Raw genomic sequence first — 19905 nt, 5'->3', positions numbered from 1 at the left:
ACTACGATTCCAGAAACTGAAGCATCTTACTCCAACTTTCAGCACGAATTTGTGTTGAACGGTATCTTACATCACAGCAATGTTTCTGAGTGTACCTTGTACCAAACGGCAGCGGAGCTGTAAGGTACTGCTGCTGCCCTGCTATTTCGTTAGCCCCCTGCCCTGCCACGCAGTACCAAACCCCCGGGACCTCTGCCCCACTTCAGCCCATCCCGCTTCCTCAAGCCGGGCATCTCTCCATTGCCTCAGTTTTTGGTTTCTCACCTCCTCCTCTCTTGTCCTTCCCTGTAACACACCGGAGGGGCTGGCATGGTGGGAGGACTGGGAGGACTGGACCCAGCTTCTTCTCACCTGGCACATCAAGAGCCAAGCTTCACTATTCGTATCTCATTTATCCCACCTCAGGTTAAGTTTTATGAAGCTGGGTGTGTGTGTCTTATCTTGCTTTTTAAGCAGGGGACACACATCGGGTGTTTGTACCAAAACCAAGTGGAGGTCAAAGGGCTGCCAGAGCCGCTCCCTGCCCAAGCCCAAGCGTGTCCCCGTTTGCACTGGGGACACGCCATCGCCGCTCTGCCACCCGAGCCCGGGTCTGCGGGGGCACCGAGCCCCTCCCGGGGTGCGGGGAGGGCTGAAGGGGAGCGGAGGGCGGGGGCCGCTTTCCGGCGCGGTGGCATGACCCCGGGACCCCCCTCCCCGGGCTCCGTCCTGGGACCTTTCCGCCGCATCGGAGCCTTTCCCCGCAAGCCGAAGGCCAGGGCTTCCCCTCCGCCGCCCAGAGGCCGCGGGGGCGGGCGGGCGCGACCCTCCCCGCGCCGAGCGCTCCCCGGGGAGGAGCCCGCCGGGTCGCACCGGGCCCGCTCGCCAAGTCCGGCTCCGAGCAGCCAAACCCAGCCCCCTGGGCTCGGGGTGGGCGGGGAGGGCCGGCCGGCCGGGCGCCTCTCCTGCGGAGAGCGGGAGGACGGGCGAAACTTTCCTCCCCGGCAGCGGCGAGGCACCAGCGGGCACCGAGGCGGGCTCTGCCGGCATGGGCCCCGACACGCTGCAGCTCGGCACCTACGGCGGGGCGGCCGCCGCCGCCCTGCTCCTCTGGGCCGTGTGCGTGCTCTGCAGGAGGAAGAGGTACCGGGCCGGCGGGGGCGGCGGGGCGGGGGGCGGCCGCCGCATTCCTTCACGGCCGCGCCGGGGGAGCGGGGCTGCGAGGCGGGAGCCGCGCCGCCGAGCCGCGCATTGGGCCGCGCTTCCCTCCGCCCGCCCCTCTCGCGCCGGGAAGCCCTATCAGCGCCCGCCGCCGCCGCCGCCGCCCCGCCGGGCCGGGGGCGCTGGGGCCCCGGGGGGTGGCGGCCCGGCCCCCCGCTGCGGCTGCGGCGGCGGCGGCTGGGGCGGGCGCGGGGGCCGCGGGCGGCGGCTGCTCGGCGGTCGGCGGGGCTCCGGCGCCGCTCGCTCCGCTCCGCTGCGGCGCCGCGGCCGCAGGCGAGGGAGAGCCGGGGCGGCGGCGGCGGCGGCGGGCGGCGGCTCCTCTCCTGGCCGGCGGGTGGGGGCCGCCGCTCGCACGTGGGTGCTCGGCGCGGCCGGGGAAGCTGGTCTCGCCTTTCGTGGGTGCGTGGAAGTCCGTGCTCCAAAACAAGGGGTGCACGAAGCACATAGGCTGGCCCCTGGCAGTTGGCATGTGCATGTAAGTGACCCTCGGGTTTGCTAAAGACCTGTTACTGTGCGCCGCACGTAGCGAGAGTCCCGGTGCGGCGCTTGACAACTTTCCCGTGGAGTCCAAGGCGCACTGACCTTACCTGCTGAGGCAAGGTGGACAAACGCTGCTGCTGCTGGGTTGCAACATCGGCCCTCCGCTGCCGCTTTCTGTGTGATGAGTAGCTGACAGTGGTATTGGCAAAGCCCCTAGAGCTCGGGTCACGGACATTTCGGTGACTTTTGTTAGTGTTGCCTTTAGTTTCTTTCAGCTGTACGATCTAAAGCTTTGCAGAAGGTACACACATATTTTGGGACACTTTAAGTAGAAGTTGCAGTTTTTGCGGGGGGAAGAAGAACTGTCTGGAGCTATTCTTTCTGTTTCTCAACAATACCTGCTTATATGCTAACCTTTTTCTGGGTATTTTTCACTTGTGTTGCCAGTACTTGACGCTCTTCAGTGTCTGTTCTGCAGCTGATGGATAAATGTGTGTACAGCCTTGGTGGAGGAGTGAAGAAGGGGAGGGATCAGTAGTCACTGTGTTATTTGCTTATTTTTTTTAATTGCATAATGAGACGCATAGCAAATATTAAATTTAATTCTAAATAGTAAACAGTTACTTTTCCTAGTCATTAAAAGTTATTTTTGGAAGGTGTAGACATGCAAATGCAAAAAAGAAATTGCAGTACTATCCTCTAGAAAAGAGTCAGAAAGTCAGTCTGGCAGTTTTTAGACCAATAACCCCAACTTTGAAACCATGTATAGAATGAATCAAATAGCGGAGGAAAAACAGTGAAAATTCTTGTTTTGGTCCCAGAAGGCATCTGGGCACTGACTGTAAACAGAGATGGATTATTTCCATGATGTCTGTTTCAGAACAAATGGAATTATTAATGTGTTTTGAGTTAGAGAGCCCAATCCATCCCTTAAGTGGAAGACATCCACGCCAATGTTCGAGTGGGGTCATCCCATAGGACAAACTACTTGACAGAGTAGCTTAGGATGCGGCTTCATGTTTCAGCTCAGTTTACCGAGTGGATAGCTGCTGCTCGACTGGTCACTCCTCCTCTTCCTCCTCCCTGTTGCTTATCTGTCCCCCTGTGAGCTGGTTCTGGGTGTTAAACCAGCAAAAAGCTATTTACTTTTTTTGATAAGTTTAGTTTCCTGCAACTTTTTCTCCCTAAAGGAGGTCAGCACAGAAAACAAAAGGGGAGCAGTGAGGACATGGTCAGGCCAAATGGGATTGTGTGTCATTTTAGGGCTAGAAGCTGTTGTACTGGCTCAGCCATATTATAAAATTGTGCCTGTGATTAGTAGAAGTTCTAGTAGAATTGTAATGGGCTGAATTTTTGGAAATGGAAACAGGCAAAGCTCTTGCTGTAAAGTTTTCAGCCAGATGTTAGTGGTAGGCAAAAAGAATCAAATAACTCATTTTGAGTTATTTTCATAACCCTCATGGCTGTAGCGCTTTTTAAGTCAGCTCTTTAGAGTCTATACGCACATTTGTGGCACAACAGAATGATATTATACAGGAGGCCTCAGCAAGAAGGCATACTGTCTTGCCCCAAAAAACAAATTGCTATTTGATTAATAAACCTCTTCTTTAAATCCTGTGCTCCTTCTCAAAGACGTGTACAAAGCACCAGCATGCAAGCAACTGGAAATAAAAAGTGGAAAACCCAATCTACCTCTGTGCAGTACAGTCCTCAGCCTCAGCGTAAGTGGCTGGTGTAGAAGTGCTATCCTGCTCCAGTAAAATGTGCAATTATTATTTTTTTTTTTTTAGCATAAAGGAAGAAAAGAAATTGCGCATGGTCTTGAGAGATGCCTGGCAGCAGCCTGGCTGCCTTCAGCAGCCATTTCTGATCTGCAGGAAGAAAAACTATGCCAAGGGGGTAGTAGATTAAAAAATGGGGATAACGCTTAGTTCATGGTCCTCAGATTTGGTGCAAATTTGTGATCTCCCCTTGCTTATCTGACCCTTATCTGTTTATCCATCCCCATGTGTCCTCCATGAGTCAGATTTCTTCTTTCCCTTTCTTCTATTTGAATCAAACAAACCCAGCAGCAGGCAGGGTCACCCCCCTCAGGAATCCACAAAAACCGTTTGGGAACCTCTTGACATAGAGGCTGTTGGCAAGTTACTGCCAAAGTCAAGTTTGTACTCCTGGTCATGGATCATACCCATTTGGACAGAAACGTGAATAATTCTGGTTTTGCAGAGCTTGCCTATGCTAGAAAAAAATGTTGCTACTTCACCTATGCATGTCTTTTTACAGAAATTAATATGTTGCCCTAATGTTGGTATGCTTGTACCAGTGTGCAAACTCTGTATAAGGGGATTGTTGTGTTTAAGGTACCAAGATAAACTTTACCAGAATAATCAAATTTCACATCTTTACCAAGACTATGTGTGGGTTCCATCTGGGATAGCAACAGTAGTCAAATGCACGTGTATATATAAATGAAGAGGTTTTAAGTAAGTAAATATATGCCACTAAGTGCTAACTTGCTCTTCAGGTTTCTTTTGCTGGATAATGCCCCTGTCCTGCTTGGCTGAGGCAAAGCACAACCACCTACGTGGCTCTGAGAGTTACGTGTCCCAGAGCGTAACAAGGGTTTGTATGTCCCAGAGAAGAAAACTCCCCAAATCTGTCCCTGCTGTTCCTTAAGCAAATGTTGCAGGATTTCGCCTTGCTTGGTGCGAGGTGCTTCTGCTTCGTTTCCGCTCAGGCTGAGTGCTCATTACTGGAGCAAAGATTTTGTCAGAAGAGGTGTTGTGTTGACTTAATCTGCCGGTGCCTTTTTCTGCAATGCAGTTGGTGTAATCTGGTGTTACCAGGTTTCACGGTGAGTTCAGTAAAGGTTTTCTTACTAAAGTATTTACATCTACTCTTTGGAGATGGCAAAGAAAGGAAGAGGAATTTCCTTTTGTGTAAATGTTTATCATTTGAGCGCTAGTGGCAGTAATAACACAAAGGAAACTAATTGGAGTCTTTGCCAGGTTTCATATCACAGATGGTGAAGAAACAGAAGTAGAACAAAAGTTTCCTTAATCACAGAAAATTTTATTTTGACTTAAACTTCAATGTCAAATGAGGCTCATTGCCTTCTGCGTGCTGCAGAAAGATCTCCCTCTTACTGGTTAATGAAGAAAAGCCTATGTAGGCTGTTTGCTGGGGAATGTATTTTTTCCAGAGAGAGCTTCCTTTGTGCCGCCGCACAAACGTATTTCTGCTATGGCAAAACCTGATCACTTCCTAGCCTGGCGATTGTATAGATTACTCTCTTTTGTCTTTGTAAAATGACTTAGTCAACCCCAGCTTTATGGGTTTTTTTGTTTGCAAACTGTTTTTCCACGAGCTGTGCACAGTCTCACAGAGCGGGAGGTGAGACGGCAGGTGAAGCCAGCTCCTGCTCGTCTTCCAGCCGTAATGCTGCCCGAGTCAGGGAGGGGCCCTGGAGATCAGCAGGGGTTGGCTCCTGGTGACTTCTATAGATGTGGTGCTATTCCACTTTCTCTTGCTCAAATTGATGCTTATTTTTGGCTGCTACTGTTTATTGCATGTCCATGACTGAAAATGATCACAAATTGTAACCAACAGTTTGGGGACAAGGCTGGGACGCTCTCTGCCTCCCTCCTTGTGGGGCAGATGCTGCAAATTACCAGGAAGAGGAAGAGGCTCAGGCTGACCACAAAGTAAAACCACTGGCTTTGGGGAAGGGGACAGTGGAGAGAAGTGGAACAAAGATTGTTGCGTCCATATGTAGCCATTGAAATTGGATCCTGCAGTCCTGAGGTTTGCATCCCGACGTTTGCATCCCAAGGATTGTCAGATAAAGAAGATACAGACCCAACCTGGAAATACTCATGAGATTTTTATGTCTGCTTGGAAAGTTAATGCACGTCCTATGTGAGCTACACCGATGAAGGGGTTTGTAAAAATTATTCCCTCTGCAACTCTATAGGTTGGTAAGGTTGGTATTTTAATTGTTATGAGTGGGCTTCACAGTCAAGATTGGTTGCGAGGAATGATACGATATATGGCATGTGTAACCTGTGTGGGTTTTACTGTACAGCAGTATAGGAATTCCCATACTGGGTTACATGGGGCACATACATTCTAATATATTACTTCTGACCAGTTTCTAATGCGTCAGAACATGATATAAAAAAGACTTAAACAGTATAATTGTAGAATAAAGTCAACATAAGAAAAATTACTGGATAAATTTCTCAGAAAGGATTTTGCTATGGCCTGAGTTACGGATTTAGAGCCTTGTTGGAGCAAAGTGTCTTTCATTTTTCTCTTTTATTCTATCCTCTAAAATACCTCCTAATATACAATACCTAATATACAATACCTAATATACAATCGCATTCATCTAAGATACTTTTCCAAAAAATTGCTCTCTTGAACCCAGATAGATATTGTTGAAAAGAATATAGATTTTGTCTTTGCCTTCAAGAACATCTTATCGTTCTCTGTGACAAGCTGTGAGCTTGCTAACAGCTCTCTTACCAAGTGAATTGTAGTTCACAAGATGTCATCAGCCTGTCTTTTTTACCACTTCTGCTAATTTAGGCAATATGTTAAGGTAGTTTTCTGTTGGAGGGAACATCAGGAAGGACAGTGAAGGATACCAGAAAAATCTGGCCTCTCCCTTCTTACCTTGGCTTTCTACAGAGGCCTTTTTCTCCATCCTTTTGGTTGGAGTTCTAGGGAGTGCATGCATTTTCGTGACCTCCTTTTGTTTAATGTCATTGTCCATTTTTACTCCACTCTGAAACGATTAGGACTGAAGACTGAAATTGTTTAAGGCAGAAAAGTAACAGTTCTGTTTCTTAAGTAGCCTTAAAAAACCTTTCTTTCTCACCACCACACTTGGGTTTTCCATCAACTGTTCACTGCTGTGCCAAGATGTGGTGGAAGCTTATTTCTCTGCTTGCTTCTTCTGGTAGGAGCTTAGTGAAGGTCGAATAAAACAAAGTAAGCCAAACCACAGCCTTCTCAAGATGTAAAAGACTCAGTTCACTGGCTTTTGCCTTCTCTTATGGCACTAATAGACCTGGAGAGCCGTTATGTTGTGGGTCTTGCACAGTAGCGTGTCTCAAGACAGGTTTTTCTTTTTCTTATTTTTTTTCAGTGCTGCTTCTCATCCTTCTGCTAGGTGGTCTGTATCATGTACATCTTGGGTTCTGCTTCCTACCAAGGCTTTGAAGATGACACTGAAGATGACACTACTTTTAGCAGATAACAAACTTTTCCAATAATCTATGATTTACGATATTCTTTGCTTAAGGTACACTGCCACCTAGCAACAGTTTCCCTTCCCTCCCAGTTCTCGTGACCTACTTTGTCGGGGGTTGTTTGGCTTTAGTTTGTACATGGTCTGGTCTTGATTAGCATCCAGAACCCATCAGTAGATGCCATCCTGGTAAATGTGTGTGTGTGTGGTGTGGAGATATTTTTAGTGCCAATAACAACTGCTAGCTTCAGGTTTCTCACTAAAATACAATGGTTTTTACTTTTACAGTGGTTTATCCTTCCAGCGTTTTTGGGGAAAATGCCTGTAATCTTTTTATTTCTTTTTTTTTTTTTTTCTTGAAGTGCTTGGTTTTGCTTTCTGCTGCTCATTATTCTTTGGAGGAAATAAAATTAAAGTGTGAGAATTAAAGGGAATTGCTTTCAGCTCTTGTTATTATTCCAGTGCAACATGAAGCATGGAGCATCCATCTACAGCACTGTACACGAAGGCACATAGCTTACAGGAAGTACCGAACGATTAACCCTTCTGCTCCTTCTCCAAGTTGATAGTCCTAAAGGTATGAATGAGGAAAACCCAAGCAAATACAGACTGCTTCAAAAATGAGATTCATACTTACTACTGTATTTAGAGGAGGAAAGCATGCTAGGTGGCAAATCTTAGCTGAAATGTTACGTATAAAGGCTGGTGTGAAGGAAGACACAAAGGGGCAAATCTTAATCCTGGTATCCTCTTACAGGAGGTATTAACTACTTCTCCTTTAAGCATGATGGCGAAATTTGCCACCTAATGTGTGTTAACCGTTGGTGATACAACTAGAGAGCTACTTTGTCAGGCGACCGCAGGACAGACTGGAGCCCCAACCCAGGGAGCTACCTGTGCCTCCAAGTCCCCCAGCGAGGAGTGACTTCAGTGGGATGCAGGGACTTGGGTGCTTCCTGAGCTTGCAGTCTTGCCTGCGGACTCCGCCTCAGTTCCCCTGCTGTAAAGTGGAGGTCAATGTGGTCTCCTCTTGATTTATGGATAACGCAGCCGAATGCTTCACGGGGCACTCTGATAGTTGCCAGAGAAGATGAAAAAAAATCTTCCATAGTATAACCACTCAACATGTGCTGAGGAACTGTTGTCTGCCCATTTCCTTTCTCCTGGATGCTGCAGTACAAGTTCTAGTTACTGTTTTAAGCCAGAAACGCCACGGTTTTTTTGCCATATTCAGCTAAGCTGTTGGATCATGTCAGCCGCTTTAGTGTTTTGCTCAATTATGAGAATTACGGTCCCATGTAAAATTGTTTGAGGTTTTTTTTCAGTCAAATATTTTGATTAAGAAGTTGGTCAGAGCTTGTTTTAGTATAGTACTATAACTGTTCTCAGTACTCCATCTAGTCACTTATTTAACTTAGTGCATCGTAATGCCAGGGAGTGGGGGAAATATAGAAGCTAAAAGAAACAGCATAAGTGCAATGTTAATACACTATATGAAGTTAAGGAAAATCTCACAGTTAAGTTGGCAGTCTTTTTCTCTTTTATCCAAGTTTTATAGAGCTACTTGGTAGTAGAGCCAGGGTTGGAACTCATTTTCCTGACTTCTAGTTTTGTGCTTTAACTTGCTGCCTTTCCTTTCCAACACACTTACCATATATGACATTATAGCTGTCTGGTAAACTAACTTTTTCAACCATGAGGCAGATTTTGAATTCTGATTTAAAACTTCAGTAGTGTTCCTTTTCTTTCCCCACCATTTACTGATCCTTCTACAAGATGCGTGTAGGTTTTTAGGCTAATATCCATTTGCACGCCGTCTGGGAGAATTTTGGCTGACTGAGAGTCCCATAAAACAAAAGTTTCCTCTTTACAAACCACATGGAGCTTGGCTGTAGATATTCAGTTCCTTTCTCCACAAACTGTTTTTAATGGTGCCAGATTCTTCTGTTTCTTCTCCTTGTTTGGCACATGTCAGGAAAAAAAATCTTGGCTCTCGTATTGAACATATCTTGTTTCCTCCTAACTGCTCGTACTTTCTATTCGTAATTCAAATCAGCAGAAAAATGCTATGGTTGTTCTTCTCGTGATTTAATCTTGTAGTTTCCTAAGCAATATTCTAATGTTCTTAAAAAAATGTTCTCCTTCATACTGCAGGCCTGACTGACGGTAGGAGGTTCTAGCTGAATGCAGCGGATGCGTCCCTGTTGATTCGGGAGAGTATTGCATGGTGTCCTGCCAGGGTGGCCTGCTCAGGCCCTGTGGAGGCACATGAAAGAAGAACAGACGAGCAAAATGAGGCTAAAGTGGGATGTTAAAGGAGTGTCCTCTCCGTCACACAGCTGTCCCTTTCTGACGCTGCAGTGAAAACCCGGATTGCAACACTACACATTGCAGGCTCATGGCCATAGCGAGAAGCAGCTCTCCTTGGTCCATGGCATCCCAGGGACCTGTCAGAGAGCCTGTGCATGTTTGTCACAAGCTACTCGTGTTGCTTGCTGACAGCCTCACTCTGCACCCATGGAGTTCTTATTTGTATGAGTCAATCTGCTACTGATGGCTAAGACAGAGTGCAGCACTGCTAAGTGTGGTTGCCTATCTGATTTCTTGTGGGTCCCCAGAAAAATCAGCAAACTGCTTAGTGTCCTGCTCTTCCCTTACCCCAATTCCTTGCTTCTCAGAAGGCCCTTGCCTAGATTTTTCCTGAGTTGTCATTACAAATTCTCATGTCCCTTGCCTTGCCTAAAAAGATTGAACAAAATGTGTAATTTTTGAATATGTTGAAAAAATGGTCATAGAAAATTGCCACATTTTCATTACTTTTTAAAGTGATGTAGTATTTAGGAAAAAATGATGGTCTCATTTCAACACTGTGAGAATGCAGAAGTTTTGCAATTATTAGCTCTGGCAGTAATTACTTTATAAAAACAAAACACAAACCAAAAAGGAACCTGTATATTGCTTAACAAGAGAAACTACTGCTGTTAAAGCACAGTAGACAGAATTAACGGAGAATTGGTGATTAAAATGAAGTTCCTGAGAAGTCAGTATTTCAGTCTTTTTGTACTCTTTCTTTCCCTTTGTATGCATGCCAGCAGAAGGGTGGATTTGCTCCTTTGTCATGGTGTAATACTGTAGTCTCTGAAGGCTTCAGAGAGATGGTCTCCAACTTTCTAATAGGGCCCCAAGGAAAATCCAAGTATTTTCAGATACTCTCATTTAATCTGGTTAACAAAAGCAGGATGCTTACCGAAGGAAGGACAATTGCTGGTATCTCCTCGGAGAGAATTTGAGCGACTTCCATTGCTGGTCCACTCAACTGATGCTACAGTAGCATTTGGTCATCGCTTCCCTAGCTGGGAAGTACTGCTCCATGTTTTCCTCTTCAGTGCTGGCATGGTTTTTTTAGGTTACAATAGCTCCTCTTCAGAGCTTCTGGTGTGTGATAGATCATAGCCATACTAATTCTCTCCAGCTGGTTTTTCAGCATGAGAAGCTTTGGGAGTCGCATTTGGGAAGCTTCTCTGAAAATAGTTCAAACAGTGGATTGATGACAGGGTATAATTTTTTCCTTCAGTTGTTCAGGAATTGATCTGTGGTATTTACTCATCTCAGACTTCTACTTCATTAAGACAGAAGAAGCCTCCCTGGAAGATTTACTTTTGTTTCGGTAGGTACCAGTATTTGTAAAACGTTTCCAGTAGACTATGTGTTTCTTCCTTATTCCTTTCAAAAAATTCTGTTATTCTGTTGGATGGGATTTTTTTCAAATTTTTTAAAGATCTTCAGATGTCCAGGTTAGTTTTCAGCACAATAACTGTTTTGCTTAAATAGCAAATTTCCAAGCCTTACAGCTGAGGGCGAGGCATATTGCCAGAGCCCGCACTGCAATGCTCGTGCGCGATTCCCGTTTAAAAAGGAGCAGCTGTGTAGCTGTATGAGAACTGAAAATGTCTCTCAGTTCAGGAGTCATCCAAGAGCCAATTGTAAAACACGATGAACCCGCAGAATTGATATTCAGGCAAAACGGGAGGAAAAATGAAAGTACTGGGAGGGCAGGCTTGTACGTGGTGCTCTTTTTAACCCCAAATACATGCCTGAAAGATTGTGATTCAACAGCAGTAGGACTTAGATGTGTGTATCTGATGATGAAATTAAGCTTACAGTGCATGACAGTACACAAAAGACGTTTGGGCTTTTCAGTAACAGTTGCCATCAAAGCATACGTGACTGATGGAGATTCATTTCCAGGCCCTGGAACCAGTGCAACAAACCGGGTTCAGAGCCTGGGCTCCTTCTGCGGACCAAATGAAGGGAATTTGAAGTTTGTGTCCTTAGCGGCTTGCACTTAATATCCTTTAAAGCCAGGTTAAATTATCTGTCGCTGCTAAGGAGCGACACAGAATTGTTCACAGCAGGACTGGAGAGGTTCCCCATGTATGTCAGTGTTCAGTGGCTTGGGAAACAGCTGCTTGCACAATGTCTGGTTTGTGGTTGAACAGACCGCTGAATTTCTGGCATTGCTGCTTTAAGATACAAAAATGATAATTAAGCTTCAAAGAAATTTTGCATATGTGAATGAGTCAAAATTATTTTTTTTTCTGGAAGCTGTTTAGTTTCTTGCATCCTATGTAGTGAAAACACTGCTAGATCCTACTTGATATTATCACATTACAAATTAAGGGATTTTTTTCATGACCTGTGGAGTTACTCAGACAGAACCACATCAGATATAATAAATTTAGAGCCTTAAAAACCTGTTGGTATTACGACTTCAAAATAAAACTGCATGCTGCTCCTGTTGGCTCTGCAGTGGTAAGAAGCTAAAATGGACGACGCTGAGATCTGTTGGGCTCAAAAGAAAGTTCAGGCTTCCTGGCTTCGTGATCTTCTTTGGTTGACAGCTGCCTGAATATGAGCCAGCAGTGTGCCCAGGTGGCCAAGAAAGCCAATGGCATCCTGGCTTGTATCAAAAACAGTGTGGCCAGCAGGACTAGGGAAGTGATCGTGCCCCCGTGCTCGGCACTGGTGAGGCCGCACCTCGAATACTGTGTTCAGTTTTGGGCCCCTCACTACAAGAGAGACATTGAGGTGCTGGAGCGTGTCCAGAGAAGGGCAACGAAGCTGGTGAAGGGTCTGGAGCAGAAGTCTTATGAGGAGCGGCTGAGGGAGCTGGGGTTGTTTAGCCTGGAGAAAAGGAGGCTGAGGGGAGACCTTATCGCTCTCTACAACTACCTGAAAGGAGGTTGTAGAGAGGTGGGGGTCGGTCTCTTCTCCCAGGTAACAAGTGATAGGACAAGAGGAAATGGCCTCAAGTTGCGCCAGGGGAGGTTTAGACTGGATATTAGGAAATTTTTCTTCACCGAGAGGGTTATCAAGCATTGGAAGAGGCTGCCCAGGGAAGTGGTTGAGTCACCATCCCTGGAGGTATTTAAAGGACGTTTGGATGAGGTGCTTGGGGACATGGTATAGTGGTGGTCTTGGCAGTGTTAGGTTTACAGTTGGACTCGATCTTAAAGGTCTTTTCCAACCTATACGATTCTGTGATTCTGTGATCTCATTTGCAAAAGTGGGACATACCTTCATGTTTTGCTCTCCCAAACAGATGTCAAATAAAGTACAGTTGTGACCCATCCGGTCTTGTCTCCTGCATAGACTAGGGCATTGCAGCATCTCCTGCATTAACTACATTAAATTGTGATTGAACACAGCTGTGCTTGAAATTGTGCATGGAAAGATGTCCTGCCTTTGGAAGCACTGAGTAGTCCAGTGCTTATCCCATAGGTTGTTCTTACCATTCTGTCTTCGCTTTAAGAAAGGGGGGTGAATTCAAGTCTCCGTGGTGGATGTGTATGTCCTTTTAAACGTTGAAAAAAATTTTAATTGAAGTGATGAAAGGTAGCCTAAGGTGGCATCCAAAACTAACAAATAAGGCCATATCTTGTTCAAAGTATTGAATACTGCTGTTGCAAATAAATACCTTCTCAAAGGTGCTGGCAAGCTCATCTGACATGTCTTTAATTGTGCCTCGATGACAAATTAGTATGGACTGAAGCAACTTGCTGTCTACCCTTTCTCCCCACCCCAAGAACATTTGGGTGGACCAATGCATGTGTACTGCCTGCTGCTGCTGCTCCATAGTCTCTGCATTGCATGCTTGCTTGCTTGTTTTGGGAAAAAGGAGAAGAGCAGCCAGGTTTTTTTAACCAAAGCTATAAAAAACCAGAGACAATTCAGACAGGACAGATGAGCCAGTGCTTTGGTTTTTTGCTTAGACATTAAAAATCTTGTTTGTTTTGTTTTGCACACTATGTCAGTGTATCTTGTTATTAATAATACCTCTGAGACTACTGTTTAGCAGCCAGGAATATGTGTGTGATCTCATGCCTCCAAATTGTGTTTCAGCAGTTCCAGAGACTCAAACGGACTGCATACAATAGAAATGTGAGAGATGAAGCAACTTAAACTGTAGTGATAAAGTTCATTTAATCAAAATGAAAGCCCAGGAAGATTTTTCTTGTAATTGTTTTCAGCACAAATACAATGTGCTGGTTTGGAACATCAGATGGTTTCTGTTATGAGACCATGTGAAAAAAAACCCAGCCGAATATGCTTATAGTTTTAACTTTGTAGGCAATTTGCAGTGTTAGGAATGTCCTCTAGAGATACAGTTTTGGTCCCTCAGTAGTCGTTGAATTAAAGACTGCACACCGGGCTCAGTTTTCAGTGAAGGACTGCAACATCGGAGATGGTGGGAAGATGGAAGTCCCTGTGTGTGCTATGGTGGTGGTGACTTCCAAAGTGGAGGCTACCCTCGGATTCCCATGCGTGCAGGACATCGCCATCCCCCATAGCTTTTCTCAGTGAGCAGGACCCAAGGCTCTGGAAGACAAAATCCCTGCTGCTACCATCCATGGCCATTTGTACCTCTGGTATCCTATTTAGTCCCAGGCACACTGATCAGATACAGCTACAGATTCAGCCCTGCTGTATCAGATGCTTCTTTTTACTTTTTGTGGCAAATATCAAATCATCTCCGTAAAGGCAGCAAGGTAGTAGAAAGTCTTTCCTGCTCATGGCAGTCAGTTAATTTCTCAAGATTGTGGAAGGCTTAGATAAGTTAATTCGCTGCTGAAGTATGGTTTTTACTTCAAATCAGTACAGAATGTGGACATCTCTCTCATTTGCCAAGGTTGGGCTGGTCAAAGCAGCCTCAATAAACATGACTTTGCATGTTGAATTTCGCAAAACTGCTCTGTATATGGAAAGCAACCAGCACAGTTGGATTCTGTAATATAAATAAGGTCCTTGGGCCCTACTGCAATTCTTCTGATAATCATTATAACGTGACCGCAGAGTTTGGCTGGTGGGTAATGATAGATTTATGCCAGTAAAGGATAAAGTCTGTATTTATCACTTTTTGCTCTTTCAGCAGGCTTTATATTTTGTATAATCCCTTTTTTCCGCTAGGTATTAGAGTGCTTTTTTTTCTGATTTCTCAATTTGCTTTTTTACTGTTCACAAAATTCACTGTGCTATATAGGAACTGTCCTCATGAATTCCCATTGCTCTGCTCAGGGGGCAAGCTAGACTAATGAGACCCTTCTTTGTTTCATTTGAGTGGGTTTTGCTAATTGCTTTTATCACACTGGAACCTGTGAGGGGATTTTCTGTAGACAAAATGACAATAAAAAAATGAAGCGCTTTTGTTGGTAAGTCACCTGGCAATTCCACCTGGATCCTCAACATAGCTGTCAGCAGATGTGAGTGACTCCTTGACGTCCAGTGCCTCTAATTGCCCTTTATTTCCCCTCCGTTCTCCTTGTGTGGGATTTATTTCTCAATTGATGCGGTGAAATCCAAAAGCAGGTTGTGATGGAGTACATCTCCAGTCAGCAGTAGGCAGAATGAAAGAGCAAATTAGGGTGGTCAACATGCAGCAGGAAGAGAAATGTCATCCTGCCTTCTGCCCTGTCCTGTGGTTGCGGCTGATCTCTCCCCATCCCACTTCATCCTCGTGTCATCACTTCCTTACAGCTCAGCTCGTGCCGGGAGCCTGCCGCTTCTGCAGACCTAAGGGGCAGGGACTTCAACACTTTGTCCTTCCCAAAGGCTCATGGTAGCTCCCTCAGTTGTCCATTTGTATCCATCTTCTTCCCCAAGTCTTGCTCAGTATACTGATCATCAACCTACGCACTCACCTTTCCCCAGGGTCATATCATTTTCAGCATGAGGATAGTATTAGGTTTTATGAATTTCCTAAGAAAAGGTGATTGAATGAATTTCAAGCTCCAAGAATGAGATGGCAGCTGTTAGTCAAACGTACCTAGGAGTGGACAAGGTCCATGAGTCCCAGGTAGACCTGTGCTCTGGCTTTTGAAGAAAATTTACATTGAATCCTAACGGAGCTTACCGAACCACTGAATTTGTAATTACTGATGTTTATGAATTTCACTCAGTTTATGTTAAATCAAGATATACTGGGATTTTTCTTGTCTAGCTTGAAACTTTCCCCTTGAGCTATGCTGTAGTCCTTTCTTATCTCTGACTTGGTCAAGAGTAGCTTGAAAGCTTCTTGCCTGTCCTGCAACAGCTGCCTTCTGCAAGACTCCTTCCTTCACCCAGGGAAGGATTAGAGCCGTCACTATTCTCTTCATTTATATAATTCTGTCATTGCCCTGACACCAGCGTAATCTTCTTGACTGGCTGATCAAACTGATTTTCAACAGTTTTAGACAGAGTAAAAAATTAGTGCATTTAAGTCTTCCTTGATTTTTCTGGCAGTTTCTCTGTCATTCAGTCTAGCATTTTCTTTATTTATCTCAAGTCCCTTTTGTTTTTTAAAGTGCTTATCTTCCTCCCTGTAAAATATCTACTACAGCTGGCGTTTTCCAACCTTTAGGCTTCTAATTCTCCTAATCTCATGTTAAAGCATTTAATGAGTGATAACAGACCCTTATCAGACTTTGTATTATTGCAGTGTTCAACATGACTTTTTGGCCTTACTTTGGGTTTTGGGTTTGGTTTGAGGTTTTCCATTAATTTCAGTTGAGGTTTTCCATTAATTTCAGCAAGCCCAGGATTTTACCTTAGATATTTGCTCACACCATAGAGCTTCTGCGGTGGCTGCAGCTTTATCATATAGCCAAATGAAATAATCTCTTCTGTAAGCTGTGCATGTAGATTTAGCGTTTTTGTGATTCATAACACATCAGTAACAACTGAAATACTTTTGCATAAGAAAAACTGTTCAAAATCACAGCAAATCCTGATGCTTTGGGCTTTTGAAAAGGGAACAGAGCTCTGGTTTGTGGTCCTGCTTCTACCAAGAAATGGCTTTGGATTTTGTAGCAGAGAGAGGTTTGCATTTTTACTCTGCAGGATGAAAATACGCAATGGCTGAGTATGAATTTCTCAGTGACATTTTAAACACCAGCCAAGTTTTGCCGACCTGGCCGCGTTGACGGGGTTGCGATTTGTCCCTCTTCTCACCCTCATAGCTGTGCCTGCAGAAGCCCTCCGGCAGTAGCAGTAGTACTTGGGGGGCAGGGGGGATTGCCATGGTAGCTCTTTCTGGTTGAGGAACCAGCTTAGTGCATCTGTTCGAGGCGTGTTTGCTCACATGGCGTTTACTGACGAGTAGGACAGACCAGGCCATACGGGAAGGAGTGTAAATCTTGATGCTAAAGACGTGCAGCCTGACCATGCACGAGTTCTTTGCTTCTGCTGGACCTCGCCTTCACCGTCTTACCATCTTTACATGATGACTTACCTCACCATGTAAAGGATAATACTTGAAAGTTTAGTTAGGGTTCATAAGAGTTCCCTTATGTTGTGATTCCATTAATTGCTGAAGCAATGGCTTCCTTTCAAGCCTTTGAATACCTTCCGATTTCACTGGGACTTGAGCTTCTAAGTTGAGCAGAAGCTCAAGTTTTTGACAGATCAGCACTTAGTTGCTGAGGCAAGTGTGAATTTCTGGTTTGATGGTATGATACAGAATATACAGTAGTATTTCCTACCTTAGTGCTACTAATTCCTGAGGGGAAAAATGTGGTACTAATTTTGTACTTTGAACAGAATTTCAAAGCTCAGTTTTGATACAGTTAAAATGCCTTTATTCATCGCTTCTTGAAGAGTTTACAATTCAGTATCTGGAATGCAATTTTAATCGCCTAAAAGTTCATGGAGGATGAGTCCACTTCTTGTTGGTAACTGAGGTTATTTAAAAATAGAACTTTCGCTTCCATCCGAATACACGTGCTGGTTGACAGCTTAAAAGGCTGGGGCTGATTCTAGGTTTCCTCTCATATGCAATATTACATATATTTGAGTCGTATGGATTGCATAAAAGTATAATGGCCACACGGCCCTGATCATGAGGCAAACTTTTTTTTCACGTTCCTAACACTGTGAAGCAGTGACTCGTCTCTCAGACTTCTTTATGGGTCTGTAAAGCTAGCAGCTGCGTGTGGCTAACCAGAGCTGGCACATGCACTGTCCTCTGCTAAACCCACCCCTTATTTTTCTTTCCATAAACTGGCACGCTTGTGCTTAACCGCGTCTGCTGACGAGTCTGATTCAGTGTTTTCCACTGGGATACTAACCTTTTAAAAGCAATCTGAAGCTTATTCTCCTTTCATTAAAAAGATGGGGAGGTGCAATTCTATTGACTTATAGAAAGCAAAAGTACTCTGTTTCAGTGGTTCAGAAGGCTGAAGCCATTAGAGCCTGTTCTCAGTTGTAAGCAATAAGTTGCAGAACGCAGTCAAGGACTTCTGTCTTCCAGCTGTGGACCACATAGGATGTGAATTTTCTGTAATCGTGATAACAAAACTAATCACATAGTTGCTAAAAGTGACAAAGAGGCTTCTGAGCCACAAAGATTTTGTGATATTATAGTGGTTTTTTGTTTTTTTGGAGCATCTGGAAACTGAGATAGTACTTTAACAAAATCCATCCTGAGTTTGTGAGCGAGTTGTCCCGTGAGAAGCTCTGGTAGCCTTCAGCTGCACAGAGCTGGCTGCAGTTTGTTATCACTGAATTTTTAAGAATTTCTTCTGGTCACTTTAGCACAAGACAGTTCCTTCTAGTACAAAAAAACCCGTGTTGTGGGTAGTAAAAATAATGGGCTTTTTCTGTTGTGAAATGTGCATGTGTTCCTTCCCACAGAAACCAGCTGTGAGGGGAGAAGGAAGGGAGGCTGGGGGAAATCCCAGCGCACGCTCAGGGTGTGTGACAGGACCCAGAACCTGGGAAGTGATCCTTGTCCTACCCTGCAGACAGAGCCACACTGAGCTTAATTAATAGTTTTCAAAAGAAAGGACATTTGCTTCATCAGCTATCATATTCATGCCATCGCGATCATGAAGAGTGTAAGTCCAATTCTCTGCTTTTTCCTTACCATCCGGAGTATCACTTCTCCTAATCCTGATGTTCAATCCTGAATTGGCAGCTTCTACTTCAACTTTAAAATCATTCCTTTTTTAGCTAGGCAGTTTTTCCTAAATTAATGAGGACTGTAAGCAAATGGGAAGATAACTCCCAGGTGTATGATGGAAAAGGTGTAGGGTAGGTAGTTTAATTGGGGTGTAATAGGTGGGAAAACTTTTGGAAACAAAGAGAGCTCATAAGAAGAGAAAGGTAGACTGAAAACCCCAACCATCCTTTGATTACGACCAGATTCAAACATTCCTGCAATCTTAGCATATGAATTAACCACAACTGATACATTATGGATGCTTGTAAATAAGTAATTTTCCTTTAACTCTGGTTTAACTCCTGAAGATACTATTTTAGGTGCTTATTTTGATGTAAGCTTTACATTCATTTAGCTGTACTCTTTGGTGTCAAAAATTAAACTTAGCTAAATTGATAAATGTGTCATGATATATATCTTTTAAATAACATCAATACATAGGTCTTGTTGGCCTACAGCTTGATGAGAATCAATAACTTTTAAAAGAAAAATACCTTTTTTTCCTTAAAACTGATTTATATTTGTTGCCATTTTCTTTAGTGTCAGTTACCATTTATCATCAGTTCAGGCACTTGGAGATCTTTGGGTGAAACTGGAACAAAAGCCCAACTCCTATAAAATGAGTTTGTTTCTTATTAATGTGTTGAAATTAATGTGTTTTCCGAGTTCACATATCATCTTGTGAGCTTGCGTTTTTCCCTTTCCTTTTTTTTTTAAGTGTTAAAAAAGTGTTAGGGGAACCAAACCGTTAGGGGAACCAGTCTGGCTTTCTTTAGATTTGTGGTTTGACTCCCCAGCGTGACTGTGCTGCTGCAGCTATGGCAGTGCTGGAAGCCTGCTGAATGTGTGCTGTATTGATGATCTCTAAATCATCTCATTTGTGGTTGAGTGTGCTGCTGTACCAGTAGGTCATCTTCACTCTGTGCCTGCAGTGATGGAGCCACCCTGGGGCTCAAAGCACTGTTATTTCAACAAGACCTCACTGAAATAAAAATGTTGAGTGTTCACCGCTAAAGTTCATGGAAAAATTCAGTTTATTATTGCACAGTCATATAGTGTTGTCAGAAACTTTAACCTCTTTTTACAGGCTGATTAGTCAAGAGTTCAGCGAGGAGTTAGTCCAGACTTGGGATTCCTGGTCTGAGTCATCTACCATGCTTCTCTGCTTTGTGTGTGAGAGCACCTGGCAGACACCTCTCCCTAGAAAGCATAGCTAGTTCCTCACTGTCGTGCTAGTGCCAGGCGTGCTGTGAGGATCCAGCCTCGTTTTTATACCCTTTGCACTGTTTTTGGACTGATGGACTTCGCTGGCTTCACTCAAGTCACCCATTTACAGCAGGGATTTGGATGATGCCCAGTATCTCTGGCTCCTGCAGAGCAGGGAGCACCTCCATTGCTCAGCACGGAGCATCCCATTATATAAGAAGGCTCTGTCCATTTTTTCTGAGTAATTAGGAAGTTATCTGGGTGGAACTCATGTACAATTAGGTAGGTT

The 19905-nt window shown here is 44.5% G+C and overlaps 1 protein-coding gene across 1 annotated transcript in view; it reads left to right on the top strand.

Annotated features, from left to right (window-relative positions):
• Positions 1 to 937: 937 nt before the first annotated feature.
• CYP7B1 (cytochrome P450 family 7 subfamily B member 1) overlaps positions 938 to 19905 on the top strand; it is a 181427-nt gene continuing 162459 nt past the window's right edge. The window contains exon 1 of the mRNA XM_075494728.1: positions 938 to 1122. Within this exon, the coding sequence (XP_075350843.1) occupies positions 1028 to 1122 (95 nt within the window). The 5' untranslated portion in view covers positions 938 to 1027. The remainder of the gene's footprint in view (positions 1123 to 19905) is intronic.

Source organism: Mycteria americana, chromosome 2 (genome assembly GCF_035582795.1).
Source record: "Mycteria americana isolate JAX WOST 10 ecotype Jacksonville Zoo and Gardens chromosome 2, USCA_MyAme_1.0, whole genome shotgun sequence".
NCBI lineage: Eukaryota > Metazoa > Chordata > Aves > Ciconiiformes > Ciconiidae > Mycteria > Mycteria americana.
The sequence above is the reverse complement of the archived record's forward strand: the minus strand, read 5'-3'. Positions and strand labels throughout refer to the sequence as shown.